At 42.7% G+C, this 18,499-nt stretch overlaps 1 protein-coding gene across 1 annotated transcript; it reads left to right on the top strand.

Annotated features, from left to right (window-relative positions):
- Positions 1 to 15,279: 15,279 nt before the first annotated feature.
- LOC308172679 (glutathione S-transferase 3-like) lies at positions 15,280 to 17,217 on the top strand. The gene is made up of 6 exons (XM_080547610.1): positions 15,280 to 15,380; positions 15,495 to 15,546; positions 15,637 to 15,769; positions 15,999 to 16,140; positions 16,302 to 16,427; positions 16,617 to 17,217. Exons 1-6 carry the CDS (start codon positions 15,294 to 15,296, stop codon positions 16,737 to 16,739), a joined length of 663 nt encoding a protein of 220 aa, XP_080403736.1. The 5' UTR covers positions 15,280 to 15,293; the 3' UTR covers positions 16,740 to 17,217.
- Positions 17,218 to 18,499: the final 1,282 nt, after the last annotated feature.

Raw genomic sequence — 18,499 nt, 5'->3', positions numbered from 1 at the left:
ATGCTAGAAGCGTTAACCTCAGCACAGCGTGGTGTCTGGTCAGTGGCATGTATCCGAAATATATTCAAACAATATTACAGGTATAGAATATGTTATGAATGTGAAACGTTATAATATACGGCTCTGGTGGTGGTCTTATCGCGTGTGTTACGATTCCTGTTGTCTGTCTCGCCGTATTTGTTGTGTCGTACGTTCCTTCTTGTGACTCTGCAGAAGGAAGAACTCAGATGCCTTCGCACTTCTTTTTGGGGGGTTTTCTGTCGTTGGTTTATTTTCGTACAGGCTAATGTGTCAGAGGTGAAAAACAATCATGCCATGGCAACAGCTTAAAGATGAACATGACCCACTTACATTTACATTTTGGGCATTTAGCAGACGCCTTTATCCAAAGCGCCTTACGACAGTCTATGTCAGTGAGTCATCTATCCATCAGTCAGGAGGAATTAGTCAAGGAAGATCATTTTATTTGTATTTCTTTTGTACAGGGGGGTAGTGGGGATTAGGAGGTCTTTAGGAGGGGACCCCTTGACCCCTTCAGTAAACTTATTTGAACAAGTCCTTGTTGCACATGTATACTATGTCAAACGTTATGATGTTCCTGTGTATGTATACTGTATATACAGATTGTAGATACTATAACATCTTTTCAACACTGTTACGCAAGACTAAGTCATGTCAATTTCACTGGACGTTATAGTGGGTATCTGGTGCCCTCTAGTGGGCCGATGAGAAAGCAGCATGGATCAGGCTATTGTACCTCACAAACAGTGGAGGCAGATGGAGGTCGAAATCGGAGGATGGATGGACTCATTGTAATGCATGGAATGGAAACACCAAACACAATTCCTCATTCCATTCCATGCATTTACAATGAGCCTGTCCTCCCATTTTGCCTCCACCGGCTTCCACTGCTCACAACTTGCACATTCAGTGATAAACTGCTGTAAACAGTTGCAAACACTAAAGTAAAGTAGTGTATATTAGTGCTAAACAACACTGTTATAGACACAAGCATGACGGACTGAATGTTTGTAGTTAGTGAGAATCTATAACAAGTAGCATAGATATCAGTGACAGTAGAATCTGTTAAGAAAAATAAGTGAAAGACTTAGAGTATTGTTAAGGAATGATAGCCATCCTCTGATATGTAACCTAGTGCTGTCATGAATGTGTGCAAAGCAAACAAGTAAAAATAATGTATTCTAGTTGGGTCTCGTTTGCACTCTATCCCACGTCTCCTGTGTTGATCATCATTGGACAGCACATTTCAATGTGTTTGGCGCCCTCTGCTGTTCCACAAGAACATTTACCATTTATAATATGTTGGTCAGCGTGCATGCACATCCTCTCAACCAGAATGAAGTATTTTAACTTGGAGGGTGATAATTCCTGAGGATGCTTAGGCCATTAATTAGACCCCTATACTTTCATTTATCTATTATTTTTTTCCTTTTATTTTACTACTCGATCTTTTCAGTTTGTAAAGCGTCTTTGAGTGTCTAGAAACGCGCTATATAAGTCTAATGTATTATTATTATTATTATTATTATTATTATTATTAGGCCAAACGTTTTAGCATTTAGCAGGTTAAGTTCCCTCTCACACCACACTCACCAACTGCTTGACCAACACAATCTCAGGTCCTCTCAAGGTGACTGCAGTGGGACATCTGAGAAACATAATGGTCTTTGTTGGTCTTGATACTTTCTCCCAGACTGTTGATAAAATCAACTTCCAATTCTTCATTCTGGGAACTTCTCTCTCTCTCTCTCTCTCTCTCTCTCTCTCTCTCTCTCTCTCTCTCTCTCTCTCTCTCTCTCTCTCTCTCTCTCTCTCTCTCTCAAACAAACACACACACACACACACACACACACACACACACACACACGCGCACACACACACACACACACACACACACACACACACACACACACACACACACACACACAAAGTCAGCAGGTGTACGTGGGAACTAATCAAAGCCCCAATCCGAACGCCCTATGTGCCCGCGTGTTGTCCTTGACCATCTGACAGACAGACAACTTTCTCCTGTGTGTCAATGTGGATCCTCTGGAGAAGATAACGAAAGATCGATGGCCAAGCCATCCTTCATATACGTTCCTCTCTACCTGCACGGCAGGACCTTGGCATGGTGTCAGCGATAGGCACATAGGAAGCGATAGGCAGATTCTGTAGGATGATGGATGACTGGGCTCTAATCAACACAGGGCATCTGATCTCCCTCCGACTGCACTCCTCAATAGACGTAATTGAACTATTTGATCTCAGGCCAGAGTTGAATGTGTAGTAGCCTAAGGCCTGGACTACACGTATATGGATTTTTTTTTTAAGCGGATATTTTCATCCTCGTTTAAAAAATAAACTCTGTCCATACCACAAAAATATCTCTGTCCATACGGAAAGCCAAAACTGAACACGATCTGTCAAACACAGTAGAAGAACGTTATGGGCATGCGCAGTCAATCATAATTAAACGGTGGCAATGACTCAAAACGTAAACAGACCAAACTCTTTGAAACAGACAGAAAAGCAAGTTATGGCGACCAAGAAGAAAGCAAAAACTGATTATTTTGTGTGGACCGACAATGAAGTTGAGCCATTGTTGCTGTTGACAACCGTTTTGCTTCAATGCGCATGTGTGAACGGCTTGACACTTGACTCTTGACCAGGGTTGCCAGATGGGGCGGGTTACCGCCGAATGGGCTACTTGATTTAGAGGTTATAGACTGGTTAGGCTGTAAATTGTCAATCCCATCTGGCAACCCTGCTCTTGACGTCATTGCATCAACGCCAGCTCCATTTAACATAACCACACTGATCCACTCAATCTGATTTTTTTTTGATTTTTTTTTTATCAGTTTAGTGAAATCTCCGTTTATGTGAGTGAAAACACTGTGTTCGTATGGTTGAGAGGCCCAATTCTACAATTGTGTGTTCCATGTGCCCATGTTATCTGTTACTTGTTGTTTCTGTGTTTTCCGTTTCTCCCATATTGTCAGCGTCTTTGAGTCTCGGAAAAGCGCTATATAAATGTAATGAATTATTATTATTATTATTATTATAACAAAAAGAATTGCGTTTAAAAAAATATCCATATACGTACGTGTAGTCCAGGCCTAAATCTGTTTACCAGAGTAAGATATATTTGTGAGCTGAGTGCAAAGGCTATGGTGCCCATTTAGACCAATGCATTTTGTCTTGCTTTTAGGCATGGTTCTTATCTATGCTGCTGTTCCTGTCACTCCAGGCCAGGCCAGCATTCTAAAAGACACTTCAATCTCCTCACCTGACAAAATCGGAGGATTTGGCTCATTGAAAAATTCCAATGCCTGGAGTTCATCCCTGGAGTGGATATATAATCCATTACTAAATAAAAACCGGTCCTCTGATGTCTACCCCTACCAGCCTCCCCTGTGGTCCACCCAGTGGCAGCTGAGACCTGCCCAGGGCTGGCCGAGGGGGAAGACACAGACACCATCATCGGCAATCACTCTCGGTAGAGTATGATTGTCCTCCTGTTTGTGGGTCTGGTTTGTGGGTCTTCAGGTGGCTGTAGAGGCCAATCCTTGAGCCACAAATTTTATTGCAATAGGGGCATTTGTGGATGGTTGTCATGGTTGGTTGTCAAATACACAAATTAGCTTTAAAAAGGACCAATATAATAATAAATACAATTTAAAAATTCCTCACTAGGAACTAAGGAGGAACATTAAACATGGAACAGAGTAGCCTATAATGAAATTAGTTGTTTAACATTGTTGTCGTTTTCATTTCCTAGCTTCATTAGCTGCAATCATTAGATATTTCAGTGTCTCTGGTGTTAATCATGATAGCATCTCTGTTGGTAGAGAATTGCCCTTAGAGGGATTATCTCTCTTATCCTAATGGGTTTTCTTTTTTTTTTACTGTGTCTGTGTGTGTGTGTGTGTGTGTGTGTGTGTGTGTGTGTGTGTGTGTGTGTGTGTGTGTGTGTGTGTGCGCGTGTGTGCGTGTGTGTGCGTGCACGTGTGTGTGTGTGTGCGCGTGTGTGTGTGTGTGCGCGCGAGTGTGTGCGCGCGAGTGTGTGTGTGTGCTGTGTGCGTGTGTGCACGTGCGTGTGCGTGTGTGTGTTGGGGAATGGAGCAGCATCAAGATCAGGCACCTGCCAGAACTGCTTTTAGCCCCTGCTGACTCAGCGGTATATGAACAGGTGTCTTTGTCATTGGGGAGGAAGTTTCTTGTTGTTGACGTGAGTATGAGTCATACCTATAAGTCTGAATGTGCTGCGTCTGGTGCCTCTGAATGTTACCAATACACACAGGAGGCCCTTCCTCAAAAGGTTGGTGTGTTACTCTCATTTCAAACCTCCCTTTGATCACGATTTATCATTTATTTTCTGATGAAAATTCCTGTCAGGAAGTCTTAAGCGTTGTGCCTGTGACAAAGTCACATGGTGGTGATGTCACGGGTGGGTTTCCTCGCTGAGGTTCATGTGAGTTCATCCTCAGTGTTTCCTCTGTTCTTTGTGCCAGCTGCCACAAAGCGTGACAGAGTGACAGGCGGGTCCCTGTTGGCTCTCCTGTTGCGTTGACCCTTGACCCCATAGAACACCAGACTGAGTCTGGCAGGAACCCCCCCTCTCACCTCTCCTAATCATCCTTCCTGTCGCTGTCAGTGTCAGCACTCTCACTGTTCCTCTCATCCTCCCATTCTCTCACTCCTCCACCAGCGCCTCCTTTGAAGTCTTGTGCGGGGGGAAAAAAGTGTTCAACAACATCCTGTCAAAAGTAATGTTGTCTGGTTTCCTGTCTTGGGTGTAACAGCTTTTGGCAGAAGTTGAGGTGTTTGTGCTTTCTACACCCAGTTTACAGGTACTTCTGAACCAATCCTTAGGATAATCACATGTCTATGTAAATGTAGAAGATGTCTGCACAACAATACCTTTGCCCTTTTCATTAAAGATAAGATATTTATCAAATCAGTTTGAATCCTTTTAAATGGCTCATTCCCAGTGCTTAGCTTGTCTCTCTCCTCTTCCGAAGCAACGTCAATTTGAAACACGCTCAGAGACGGGCGTGGGTGTATGAGCTGTGCGTGGCGATGTGCAGTTCCTATGGGAACAGTGGTGTGTTCACACAGTGTTACGACTCCCAGATCTTTATCGTCTACGTCTAGGGGGGGTGTAGGAGAGCCGAAACCAAAAATATATAGCCACCAAGCTTAATGTAGGGAGCTAATAACAACCCACAGACCAACCGAACTCAAGTTAGAAGATGGAATCAAACTTGTCCCAATGAATCGAAGAGTCGACTGAACAAACCTACCAAAAGGCAAACCGTTCGACTGACAATTGGAAAACTGGTGGAGTATTTAAACAGACGGATAGCCTTCTGATTGGCAGATGGGCAGCCCTCTGATTGGACAGATGCCTGGACGGGTGATGATGAACGGCCAATTGCAGACGGACACCTGAAGGTAGAAGGATAGTGAGAGGGGACACACAGAAGGAAACACAAGTGTCTCCTGAAGACACCCGCTTTTCCCCTTTACTGTGTCCCCTAAAACTTCTATTTCCATCCTTGTACTGTTTCTCTGTTTCTCCAGTGTCTATATATATATATAAAAAAATAAATTAAAAAAAAGTCTAGGTTTAGAAGAAGGTGATAGAAGAAGGTTTTTCCTTCTATCGCAGAGACTGCCAATGGCCCCGGGCCTGAGCTGGATTATTCTTCCTGCTACGACTGCTGTATTGATGATTCACTTGCTTAGTCAAATGTATTGATTGTAAGTCGCTTTGGAATAAGGCGTCTGCTAAATGCCAAAAATGTACAAATGTAATTGTAACAAGGACACACGTAACGCACAGCCACCCGCCCTGTTGTTGCTGCTGCTGTGGCCCAGAGAGTTGGTTTTTAGACCCTGGTCCCACTCCTGCTCACTTCTGGGTAATTCCCATCCTCTAATGGAGGAGGAAGTGTGAGCCAGAGGGGCTCCAGCGACTCAGCATGATAGGTATCGATCCACTGCTGCTTGACGTCAAGGACCCCTTTACCAGTAGGGATTAAAAAGACAAGTGACGCCCTATAGAGAATCACAAGAGTTTTTCAGTCCAAATGTGTCAGTGCAGATTGATGTCAGGAGGACACAATAGATTCGATTAGAATTATGAACTCGAGGGGCGCTTAGGTGGTGTAGCGGACTAAGCGTTGACCACGTAACCACAGGGTTCCCGGTTCGGCCGCGGGCATATCCTGCATGTCATCCCTTCTCTCTCTCACCCATCCTTCCTGTCATATCTCTACTATCTCTATCACAATAAAAAAAAAGAAAAATATGAGTGGGACTGCCCCACTCAGAAAAAATAAATTATTATGAACTCGAGGACCCTGTACAAGTAAATGGAAAAAGTACGAAATAAAAAAGGGCTAAAAACAGCTGGAGGGATAATGCTGTGGCTCCGTGCCATGGGAAGGCTATACTGTACAAGTGTGTTATGAGTCAAATAAGACACAATATTTTGTAAGGGAAAATGCATGTTTGTAACATGAGGCATTTGTAAAAATGTCCAAATGCACCCAATATTTGTAAGGAGACTGAATAAAAAGTATTCACCTTAGAGAGCTTATTGCTGCGTGTTATGTGTCCCAACAATCATTAGTATCGTTGCCATAGTTTCCACATTGCTATTTCCACAGCATGTGGAAGCTTGGCAATCCCATTTTTGGAGTGTGGATCACAGGGCTGTTCACCCAGTGAACTAGGCCAAGCCCTCCCACACGCCCCTCACTGTGGCTGTGGCATGCCAGGGTGGTCTTGGGACCGGGTGAGCAGCTGGAACTCCAAACGTGAGTTCAGCTGGCCCTCCGCCTTTCCACCCCTCCACCTCTCCGCCTCTCCACCCCTCCACCTCTCCACCCCTCCCCAGAGCCTCACAGTGAGAGAGTTGACAGGCGAGAGATCCAACACACTGAGCACGCAGGGAAGAGAGAGAGGCAGACGGGTGTAGGGACTGGCAGACTGATAGACAGACAGACAGACAGACAAGACAGACAAGACAGACAAGACAGACAAGACAGACTGACAGACAGACTGACAGACTGACAGACAAGACAGACAAGACAGACAAGACAGACAAGACAGACAAGACTGACTGACAGACAGACAGACAGACAGACTGACAGACAGACAGACTGACAGACAGACAGACAGACAAGACAGACAAGACAGACAAGACTGACTGACAGACAGACAGACAGACAGACTGACAGACTGACAGACAGACAGACAAGACAGACAAGACAGACAAGACAGACAAGACAGACTGACAGACAGACTGACAGACTGACAGACAAGACAGACAAGACAGACAAGACAGACAAGACTGACTGACAGACAGACTGACAGACTGACAGACAGACAGACTGACAGACAGACAGACTGACAGACAGACAGACAGACAAGACAGACAAGACAGACAAGACTGACTGACAGACAGACAGACAGACTGACAGACTGACAGACTGACAGACTGACAGACAGACAGACAGTCAATTCAGGTGGACCACACTGATTCCCCAATAATGTCGTAATCACCTTTTTAAACCGTTGTGTACTGATCTCACTTTCCAAACCTGGTTTGACAAGGGAATCTGAACTGTTGGACAGAAAAAGGACTTTCTCATTTTCAGACTTGAAACTGAAAGATTCAATTTACCTGAATCTCATCTATTTCGCCATTTCCAGATGAGACATTTCTTCCGAAAGTCATTTCCAGAAGTTCCAAACCACCATATTCACTCTGAAATTGATTCCATTCTCTCTCTGAACCCCAATGTAAAGAGCCTAATTTCAATTAGATGCACTGAAATAGATTCCATTAAACCCGAAACACTTAATAATCTTAAAGTCGCTTGGGAGGGGGATTTGGGGGTGAAGCTGACGGACGAAACGTGGGAGATTGTGTTGGGGCCGGTTCACACCTCCTCAATATGCACCAGACATAGTCTTATACAATGTAAGATTGCACATCGCTCTCATTACACTAATGCTAGACTAGTAAGGATGCATGCAACCACTGTGGACAATCACCGGCTGATCTGGTCCACATGTTTTGCTTATCTGACTTTTGGGCGGACGTTTTTTAATCCTTTAGGGACGTATCAGGAGGGGTCGTTCTGCACGATCCTCTGACAGCCCTGTCTGGTGCTCCCCCTGGGACCACAACTCCCTTTTATCTGAATAGAGTGATGTCTTTTACATCTCTTCTAACTAGACGCCTCATATTCTCACGCATCACCACCCACCCACACTAGATGGATCAAGGATGTATTACACTTCATCAAACTAGAGAAGATTCGATTTTCCCTGAAAGGTTCACTGAGAATTTTTTTCAAAACATGGACACCCTTTCTGGACGATGTAAAGACCCTGACAGTTGTCCTAGAGGATGGGGAGAACTAAAGCCATAATGTCAGATAGAATGTTCCACATGTATAGGCACGTAAACATGTACACACACACACACACACACACACACACACACTTTTCTCTCTCTTTTTTTTTTGGGTAAAAATATTGATTGTAATATGTTTCTGTTATTTCTCTGTTATCTGTTATCTGTAATCACTCTCTGCTATATGGGAAGGAGGGAGGAGGGCATGCATACTTGTTTGTCATGCTGAATAATTGCTTATGTTATGCTGAATAATTGCAAAACGGTTTTAAACCTAATAACCTAATAACCTAACAACCTATCAAACATATTTACTCAGGTGTGTTTAAATTGAATTGATACAATTCATATTTAGTATGCTGTGTAAATCGGATGTTCTTCCCATTATCACAGGCTAGGTGTTTCCTACCCTGCCTACCCTGACTGCACGTCACAGATAGACAAGATGGTAGACAGGCGGACAGACAGACAGGCAGACAGACAGACATGTCTTCAACCACTGATATCATAAATTGTGGTTTTTGTCATGTGACAATGAGCTCATACAGTATGTAAGATCTGTAATAAGATCTATAGAGAACCACAACATTAGGCTAACGCCTCACATCTCCTCAAGGTCAGTCAAAGTCTGACTGCAGAATGTGGCCGAACCTGCCACAACCCCCCTGGTAGCATTGATTTAGCAAATTGCTAATGAATGCTAATGCAAACTCCTGTCTGACTCCCTGACTCCCATCCATCCATCATGAAACATTAGTAAAGGAGAGAGAGGAGTGGGGAGAGAGAGAGAGGATGGGGGGGGGAGGGAGAGAGAGAGAAAGAGAGAGAGGGGGGGGAGAGAGAGAGAGAGAAAGAGAGAGAGGGGGAGAGAGAGAGAGGTGGGGGGGGAGAGGGAGAGAGAGAGAGAGGGGAAGAGAGAGAGAGAGAGAGGTGGGGGGGAGAGAGGGAGAGAGAGAGAGGGGAAGAGAGAGAGAGAGGTGGGGGGGAGAGAGAGAGAGAAAGAGTGAGAGGAGGGGAGAGAGAGAGAGAGGGGGGAGAGAGACAGAGAGATTAAGAGAGAGAGGGGGAGAGAGAGAGAGAGGGGGGAGAGAGGGAGAGAGAGGGGGGGTGAGAGAGAGAGAGAGGTGGGGGGGAGAGAGAGAGAAAGAGCGAGAGGAGGGGAGAGAGAGAGGGAGAGAGACAGAGAGAGAAAGAGAGAGAGGGGGAGAGAGAGAGAGGGGGGGGGAGAGAGAGAAAGAGAGAGAGGGGGGAGATTGGGAGAGAGACAGAAAGAGAGAGAGAGAGAGAGAGAGAGAGAGAGAGACGGCGCAAGGCAGGCAGCAGGTGGAGGTCGCCCCGACCTTGAAGGCCGCCCCCTCCCTCTCCCCCTCCCTCTCTCTTTCTATTAGACACAATTTATGGCTTTCTCCCCCCTTAAAACCTGGCCTCCCGTTTAATGTGCTTTGTGGTGCAGGCAGCAGGTTTTATACCACACGCTACACACACACGTGAACACAGTAATGTTGATACTGGATTTTGCCAGTGAGAAGCACAGAAAGACTGTGTGAGGTAGGGAGATGAAATGGATAGGGAAAGGTATTCTGCTGATAAGATGGATAGCGGTTACTAAGCGTTAAGGCTTAGAGGTTGTACATTGTTTCCCTTTTTTAAATGTATTTTATTTTTATTGTATTTTATCTTTACCTTTTCTTTTTACTGTTTTCCCCTGCTTTTATATTCATTCTATGCGTGTGTATATGTCTTTATATATGTTTTTATATTCACTTCTTATTCCTGTTGTAAAGCACTTTGAGCCGCATTTCTTGTATGAAAGGTGCTATATAAATAAAGCTTTACTTACTTACTTACTTACTTACTTACACACATGTGAAACGTGACTATGCTGGGGTACAGGGGAGGCTAGTGGAGGTAGAAATCAGAGGACAGGGCTCATTATAATGCATGGAATAGAAGAAGGAACGGTATGGAACACCTGTCCATGCATTACAATGAGCCCGTCCTCTAATTTCCACCTCCACCAGCCTCCACCGATCTACACATGATCTACTGTATACTCTAGTATTTCATTGCCGTAATACTGTATGTTATATACAGTGTGTAGTTGTATTTATCATTTGTATAAGCTGTCAATCCCTGATACCGTCTATCATGCAGGGGTGAAATCTGTGTGTAACAGTTTGTACATGATGCAACATGAACCATTTAAATTTCAAGCTGATTTTAAACAATCTTCTCTCTCCTCCCTCCTCTCGCTGTCTTCCTCTGATCACACACATCAGCCCCTGCTATGTTCCACCTCATTTAGAGGTAGTTTACTTATATCAATATCACACTCAAGGTCGTGCTGTTATACTGAATTTCAGCCCGGCTGTGATTGGGTCGTAGGTACGAGGCCGCAGGCACACTGTAAAAAAAAAAACTACGCTTTATTCAGTAGAGTTAGTATTCTGAATTGTTCAGACAGGAACATTTAAATTACTACGAGTGAACGTAAAAATGTACATCAGAGGAATGGAATGGACCCCAATAAGTTCTAAACATACAATTGTGAATAAACTGAAATTGCAATTCGTTGTTGGGACAACATTGTGGATTTGTGCCAACCATAACCCTAAATGTGTTCATGGACATTGGCTCTGATTCCACACAGCCCTTGCTATCTATTGAAAAACAAACTCTTGATTTAATACTTGTTTGGACAATACCTTGGTTACTTTCTTGATTTTTTTTGTTTTGTTTTGTTATCTTGATTTAGCATAGGTGACATGCTTTTTTTTTTTACTGTTGTCATGTCGGCAACATTTTTGTTTGCACTATGCAAAGTATTTTTTACATACATTCAGGAGAACCTTTGTGGTAAAGAACAACAATTATTTTACTGTTAGGTTCACGACCGTTGTTCGTTGTGTTGTTGTTGTTCATTGATTAGCCGCTTGGCCACAGCTGATTTGCATATTAGCAGCCCCAAAGGATTCTGGGCCCAATTTATGTGAGTTTTGTGGGTCACACCGTGAATGTGTTGTACTGGGGAAAGTATCTGGTAGTTCCAAGTTCAAGGGGATATGTAATGATATCGCCATGCCTTCGTAAGTTTGTGTCAGTGTGGCGGTTGACGTACAATAAAAGCTCGCGAGATAACATTGTGTGCGAGTTCAATAAATGTCCACGCTACATTATCAATCAGGAGCTTTGTTCTCACTGAGTAAAAGTAGATTAACGTTGATGAAATTCAATATTGTGGCGAATGTCATCGCCTGGTTACGCGTTACAGCCAGCTAGCTAGTCACGGCTACTGTTATGTTCACTACTGTTGTTCACTGCGTTGTTATTGTTCATTGATTGGCCGCTTGGTCACAACTGATTGGCATATTAGCGGCCCCAAAGGATTATGGGCACATTCTATGTAAGTTTTATGGGTCAAACCGTAGATGCGTCGTACAGGGGGAAGTATGGGGTACTTCGAGTTCACAGGAATAACCGTACTTAGAATTGTGACCGTGTCAGTGTTCGACGCCGTGCTACGGTCAATAAAAGCTCGCGTGATTACACTTAGTGTGCGAGTCCATTCCATTTCCATGCTACAGTATTATTGATTCATTTCAGAATTTAGGTTATATAATTATCTTGGCTAATGAAAAAAAGTGAATGGGGTGGAAAGGAAGACAATTATATTCACACACCATTTAATGAACAAACAAATCTGCATTGGCAGAATGAAGAATTAAACGTGATGACCATTGGCAGGACAAACTAATATTAGTTGGAACAACATTCTAATATTAGTTGGACCAACAATCTAATATCAGTTGGACCAACAATCTAATATGAGTTGGACCAACAATCTAATATTAGTTGGACCAACGATCTAATATGAGTTGGACCAATGATCTAATATGAGTTGGACCAAGAAGCAGAGCGTCGACCTGACAACCCTGAGGAGGAGAATCACCCTCTTCCTCAGGGACCACGCTATAAAAGACCACCATGAGCAGCCATCCAGGCAATGTCTTTTTGTTTATTGTTTGTACATTTATGATTTATGTTTTTCCATACCTGCTTTGAGTCCACGGCTGTTTTGGCTTTTGGGTGGGTGATGGTGTCCTTCGACCTTATGAAGGACATGATGGTCACGCATTGATAGTCCATGTCAATGGGGGGGGGGGGGATACCCCACCGATGAAATCAGAGAGGGGTTCATGATTCGGATTTTGTCCGTTCGTGTGTCACAAGCTTTCTCAATAGAAACAGACACCTCTGGGACAATTTTGATGACACTTGGGTGTATGGTGATTCTTTCCATACAGCTGTAAGAAGCATGACTGATAATGACATCAATAAGCTCTACAGGTCTGGTAACTGGCGACGAATGCAGGTAGGCCATAACGTTATCATATAAAGCAAGGTAGGCCTACATTAAGTTGAATTTAGGTCTATACAGCCTAGTAGTTTTGGATGTGAGTTAATTTAACTTGTGCTAATTAGCCTACTTTAAATTGTATTTTAAATTGCAATTTAACTGGGGCTTGGGGCTGACTTCACCTTGCTTGCGCAAAAGCCGTATTTTGGAAGTGTCCAGTCACATGGCGCTGACCAACTGGTGTTATTCAGATACCAAACATGCTACTCGGACTTGCCTCCTGCTGTCAGGACTGCAGTCACTACCTATTTTCTGCCATAGATTGAAGATCCATATCTTCAGGCTACATATTAACTGTCCCTCCTAAAGACATCCCCACTACCCCCTGTACAGTTTCTCTACTGTAAAAAATAAAATAAAAAAAGCATATGATTTGTGTAAAAGCCCCATTTAGGCATTAAAATCCACATAAAGTACTGGGGAAGTGCACATGTGCACACTTCAATGAAAAGGGTGTAAAATTGGGATGTGGGAGGTTTTATGGTATTTTTTTATTTGATTATGGGGAATTCATAGCTCCCAATTGGGGAAATCATAACTCTGACATGAATGCATTCGAGTGTCTTTGAAGTGATATACACTCACCGGCCACTTCATTAGGTACACCTTTTCAACTGCTAGTTAACTCAAATATCTAATCAGCCAAGTGGCAGCAACTCAATGCATTTAGGCATGTAGACATGGTCAAGACGATCTGCTGAAATTCAAACCAAGCATCAGAATGGGGAAGAAAGGTGATTTAAGTGACTTTGAATGTGGCATGGTTGTTGGTGCCAGACAGGCTGGTTTGAGTATTTCAGAAAGTGCTGATCTACTGGGATTTTCCCACTCAACCATCTCTACAGAGAATGAAGAGAAAATATCCAGTGAGCAGCAGTTCTCTGGACGAAAATGCCTTATTGATGGCAGAGGTCAAAGGGGAATGGCCAGAATGGTTCGAGAGGATAGAATGGCAACAGTAACTCAAATAACCACTTGTATAACCACGGTATGCAGAAGAGCCTCTCTGAACGCACAACACGTTGAACCTTGAAGCAGATGGGCTCCAGCAGCAGAAGCCCACACCGGGTGCCACTCCTGTCAGCCAACAAGAGGAAACTGAGGCTACACTTTGGACAGGCCCACCGAAACTGGACAATAGAAGATTGAAAAAACGTTGCCTGGGGCCTCATTCATAAAAAAGTACTTGAACGTCATCTTTGACTTTCACGTAAGTACAGTTTTCTAAACGGACGTAAGCATTATTTATAAAACTGTCTGAGATGGTTTAAAATTGCGTACGTGCTTCCTTCTATAAATACCAAATATACTTGGAATTGAACGCAGGTGAATGAGGTTTGTATTAACACCCTGTGATAGCGGCTCAATTATAGCGGCTGAATTAAGACAAGTGCTATAATATAGGGTAGGCGTTCGTCTGGAAGTGGGAGAGGGCAGGCACATGCTTATACTCAGTACTCAAGTTGTAAAAGAAAATCAGGGGAGGTGGTGGATTTTATCATAAGTGTCCAGTTGGGTGCGCAGTGTCGGGTTTCGGCCTATGGGCTGATGCGAAAAGGCCAATCAATACCTATGACAAACTCAATAAAAGCTGCCAAATAAGAACATTCAAAGTAAGTCTAGCTACAAGTTCAACACATCTTGTTGTAAGGAGCGCACATTTGGCGTCAGAATCCTGCATATTTTGTCATGTTAACTAGAATACACAAACAATCCAAATAGGATAGGATACATATTAGGAATTCCTCTCAAAGTGGTACAATTATTACAAGATTATGGTTGTTACTCGCAGTTGACGAAGCTCTCGAGGCTCTCGAGCTAGCAACGAACCTTGACCGTTATCGGTCTGTGATCAATATAAATACAAACAATATCCATGCCAGATCAACTAGAATACACAGACAGGCACTCCAAATACTGCCAAATAGGATACATATTAGGAATTCCTCTCAAAGTGGTAAAATGATTATGGTTGTTACTATCACAGTAGTCACTCCTGGGACACACGCGCCCGGACTGACCCCTCTAGTGGCGGGAAAACCACCCTGCAACCACCCCTGACTCCACAACTATGGAGGACTATGAACAATAAATATATGCACGTGCGTTCGCTCTGGAATTCAGGTTAGGCGGAGCTGGAATATCTGACCAATTGGCTGCTTGCTTCGGGGATGGGGTGGGTTAAAGTCTACTTTAATAATCTCGAGTCATTCTTACGACATTTGGGGCTGTGTTCGACCTAAAGTCTACTTTCTTATATAACTTATAACTTCTTATACGAACGGTCAGATTTGCAAGGTCAGTATACATTAGCAGAATTGCAAGTCAAAGAATTTGCAAGTCAAATGAATACACATATTACGTGAAACTTTGGTTGAACTTTATGTGCATGTTCTCTTCCAACAGTTTTCATACATTTTAGTAATGGCTGGAAAAGTTGTGTTGTATTATTTCAATGGGAGGGGGAAAATGGAGTCAATTCGATGGCTTTTAGCAGTTGCTGGGGTTGAGGTATGTATGGCTAAACTGTAATGACCTTTTCACCACATTTGCTTTTTCTGACTGTCTCCCGATTGTCTGCCCTCGTGCAAATCCATTCTGAATGTAAACATTTCATCTTCACAGTTTGAGGAGGTGCATTTGACAACCCGGGAGCAGTATGAAAAACTGTTGAGCGGTAAGTGTTGTCACTATGATCAGACACACAACTTGAATCACAATGACTGTTATTCAGTTGCTATATATTAATTTGGCAAACATTTTGCAGATGGGGTTCTCATGTTTGAGCAGGTTCCTCTGGTGGAAATGGATGGGATGAAGCTTGTTCAAACCAAGGCTATCATGAACTACATAGCAGGGAAATACAATCTCTATGGAAAGGACTTAAAAGAGCGAGTCATGTATGATCTATAACTTACTCTTCTTGTCCTGTAACCTGTGTGTTGAGTGGGTGGTCAAACATTCAACCTGGTCCAAACCAAACATTCAACCTTGTTGCTGAATATTAAATTAGATATTATGTTTATCTGGGGGCTGTATATTTACCAATGATCTATGACAGACATAAATGAATGCTTTAAAACCAGTGTGTGAAAGATAGATTAAGCACTGATATGATTTTACCTTTAGGATTGACATGTATTCTGAGGGATTGAGAGACATGATGGACATGATAATGATGTTGCCCTTCACCCCACCTGAAGATGTGAAGAATAAGTTGGAGTTAATTCAGAGTAAATCTACAGAGAGATACCTCCCTGTGTATGAGAAGGTACTGTACTCTCACACTTCCTTTACGCTTATGGTTGGGCAAAGGTCACAAAGAGGCATTTACAAGTAGAATTATTATTATTATTATTATTAATAGTAGGAGTGTTTTACACATATCCAGTCTAAAGAAAATTCGTTTTTTGTTTGTTTGTTTTTTCAAAGGTGGTCTCTGGTTCCCAGTACCTGGTGGGTAGCCAGCTGAGCTGTGCAGATGTCCATCTACTTGAAACCACCTTAATGTTGGAGGAGAAATTTCCTACAATTCTCTCTAAATTCCCTAATATTAAGGTAAAGTGCGTTATAACTGATTCATCTAACACATTTAATTAAACCACATCTCACCACGACTCAGGCCTATTCACAATCACAAGATATCTGCTGCAGAATGAAAGGAGGGTCAAAAGTTACAAACACTGTCAGTGTGGATACCCTGGTCCTTGTTTGGAGGATTCTTATCTGGGTGTGTTGTCTTTTCAGGCTTTTCAGGGGAGGATGAAAGGCTTGCCATCCATTGACAAGTTCCTGCAGCCAGGCAGCCAGAGGATGCCTCAGCCTGATGAACACTATGTCAACACTGTGAAAAAGGTGTTCCGTTTCTGAGCTCAGTAGAATGTGCTTTAAAGATGAGCACAAATATTTGGATTATTTACATAACATAACAACATGTCTGTTGATTGAACAAAATATCAGCCATAATTAAATGTTACATTATATCTCTAATGTGAGCTAATTCATCATTAAACATCTTACTTACCTTAAGTCATTTCATAGGCTATTAATGCAGAGTTTTGTGGCAAACAGGCTGTATCCACCAATTTAAAAAGATTGATGTCATGACATAAAACCCCTATGACACATGGTTTCTTATTCAGATGAGCACAAATATTTTGCTGAAATTCTAATCTCAGTAGAATGCACTTGATGAGCATAAATATTTGCAATATATATTTGCAATGATGTAAAATCATTGCTTGTAGTATATGTATAATCGATTGTAAGGACCAATGTCTTGTAGTTGCCAAGTGATGTTTTTCATTTTTCATTTTTCAATAATGTGGACATAATAAAAAGTCTGTTGAATTAACGAATCTCAAATGTGAGCTAATTCTTCATTAAACGTCTTTACCTTAAGTCATTTAGGAATTGTGTTGCAGGTTACTAGGTTAGAGTGGCCTAATATCTTGTACTAGGAGCGGGAGATGTCAGACAGTGCCAAGGCCTATTTAGTTTTGTTTTGACTGGGACACTTGCAATGACTATAATTAGATAGTCATTGGGTTGCTTGCATTGGTCACCTATTAGATTAGATTAGATGCAACTTTATTTGAGTACAAATACCAGAGTACCGTATATACTGTATATAAGTACCAGACAACAAAATGCAGTTTAGCATCTAACCAGAAGTGAAAATAGTGATATAAGAACATTATATGAAAATGTGACAATGATAGTGACAGGTACAGTATGGCAAGAAGTACGGTTTAGAGCAGTGGTTCTCAAACCTCTCCTTGGGGACCGCCAGCGCTCTATATATTTGATCTGTTCCACCACCAGCACACCTGATTCAATTATTCAATCATAATTGCTTTGTACTTGATTATGAACCAGGTGCTGGTAGAATGGAGAGAATGTTACCCTGTAAAGGAGATCTGAGTCTGGTAGGGGTATCTGTGTGTGTGTGTGTGGGGGTCAGCTATCAGTCCCAGATCAATGGTTCCACGGCGAAACGCTATTTCGGAACCGATCTGATCTCTACCCACACAAGCGTTTTTGTCCTGTATTTCCATGAGGCCAGCCCAGCCGTGGAAAGTCCGGTCCTGAAGGCAAAGTCCCTCCATATCTTGTAGACTGGAGGGGGGTCCCAGCTGTAGGGCACAGTGTGATTTATTGATGCGGTCACCCTGAGTGTCCGGAGGATGGGTGTGGCATAGTATATCTCCAAGAACCTGGCTTTCCTATCTTTGTTGTTGATGTTGGTGATGAGGTTGGAGAGTCCCTGTGCCCTAATGATGTTTAGGATGTCTTGGACCCCTTTCCTCCCATTCTCCACCGTTTTGTACAGGGTGTTGCGTTTTAGTCGCACTTTTAACTTTCGGTTTTTTAAACTTTTTAGACACCGGGCCACATTCGATTACAAAGCTAGCCTATAACGGCAACTTTATGCAACATATATATATATATATATATATATATATATATATATATATATAAATGCACTACCGACGAAACATTTTGGATTCGGCAAACATGTTTTGCTGCAAGCGTTTGTCAACACCGCAGGCCACGAGCAAATCAAACGCAGCAGCACTGCCCAACACAAACGTCAAAGCGACAATCTTATTATCATCACAATCTACTTA

Source organism: Nansenia antarctica (assembly GCF_963989245.1).
Source record: "Nansenia antarctica genome assembly, chromosome: 1".
Taxonomy (NCBI): domain Eukaryota; kingdom Metazoa; phylum Chordata; class Actinopteri; order Argentiniformes; family Microstomatidae; genus Nansenia; species Nansenia antarctica.
Note: the sequence above shows the minus strand (reverse complement) of the source record. Positions and strands in the feature narration are given on the sequence as shown.

Coding starts and splice junctions, on each gene's coding strand:
- LOC308172679 (XM_080547610.1), top strand. CDS start 15,294: ATGGCTGGAAAAGTTGTGTTGTATTATTTCAATGGGAGGGGGAAAATG. Junction 16,141..16,301: donor ACCTCCCTGTGTATGAGAAG/GTACTGTACTCT, acceptor GTTTTTTCAAAG/GTGGTCTCTGGTTCCCAGTA. Junction 16,428..16,616: donor CTAAATTCCCTAATATTAAG/GTAAAGTGCGTT, acceptor TTGTCTTTTCAG/GCTTTTCAGGGGAGGATGAA.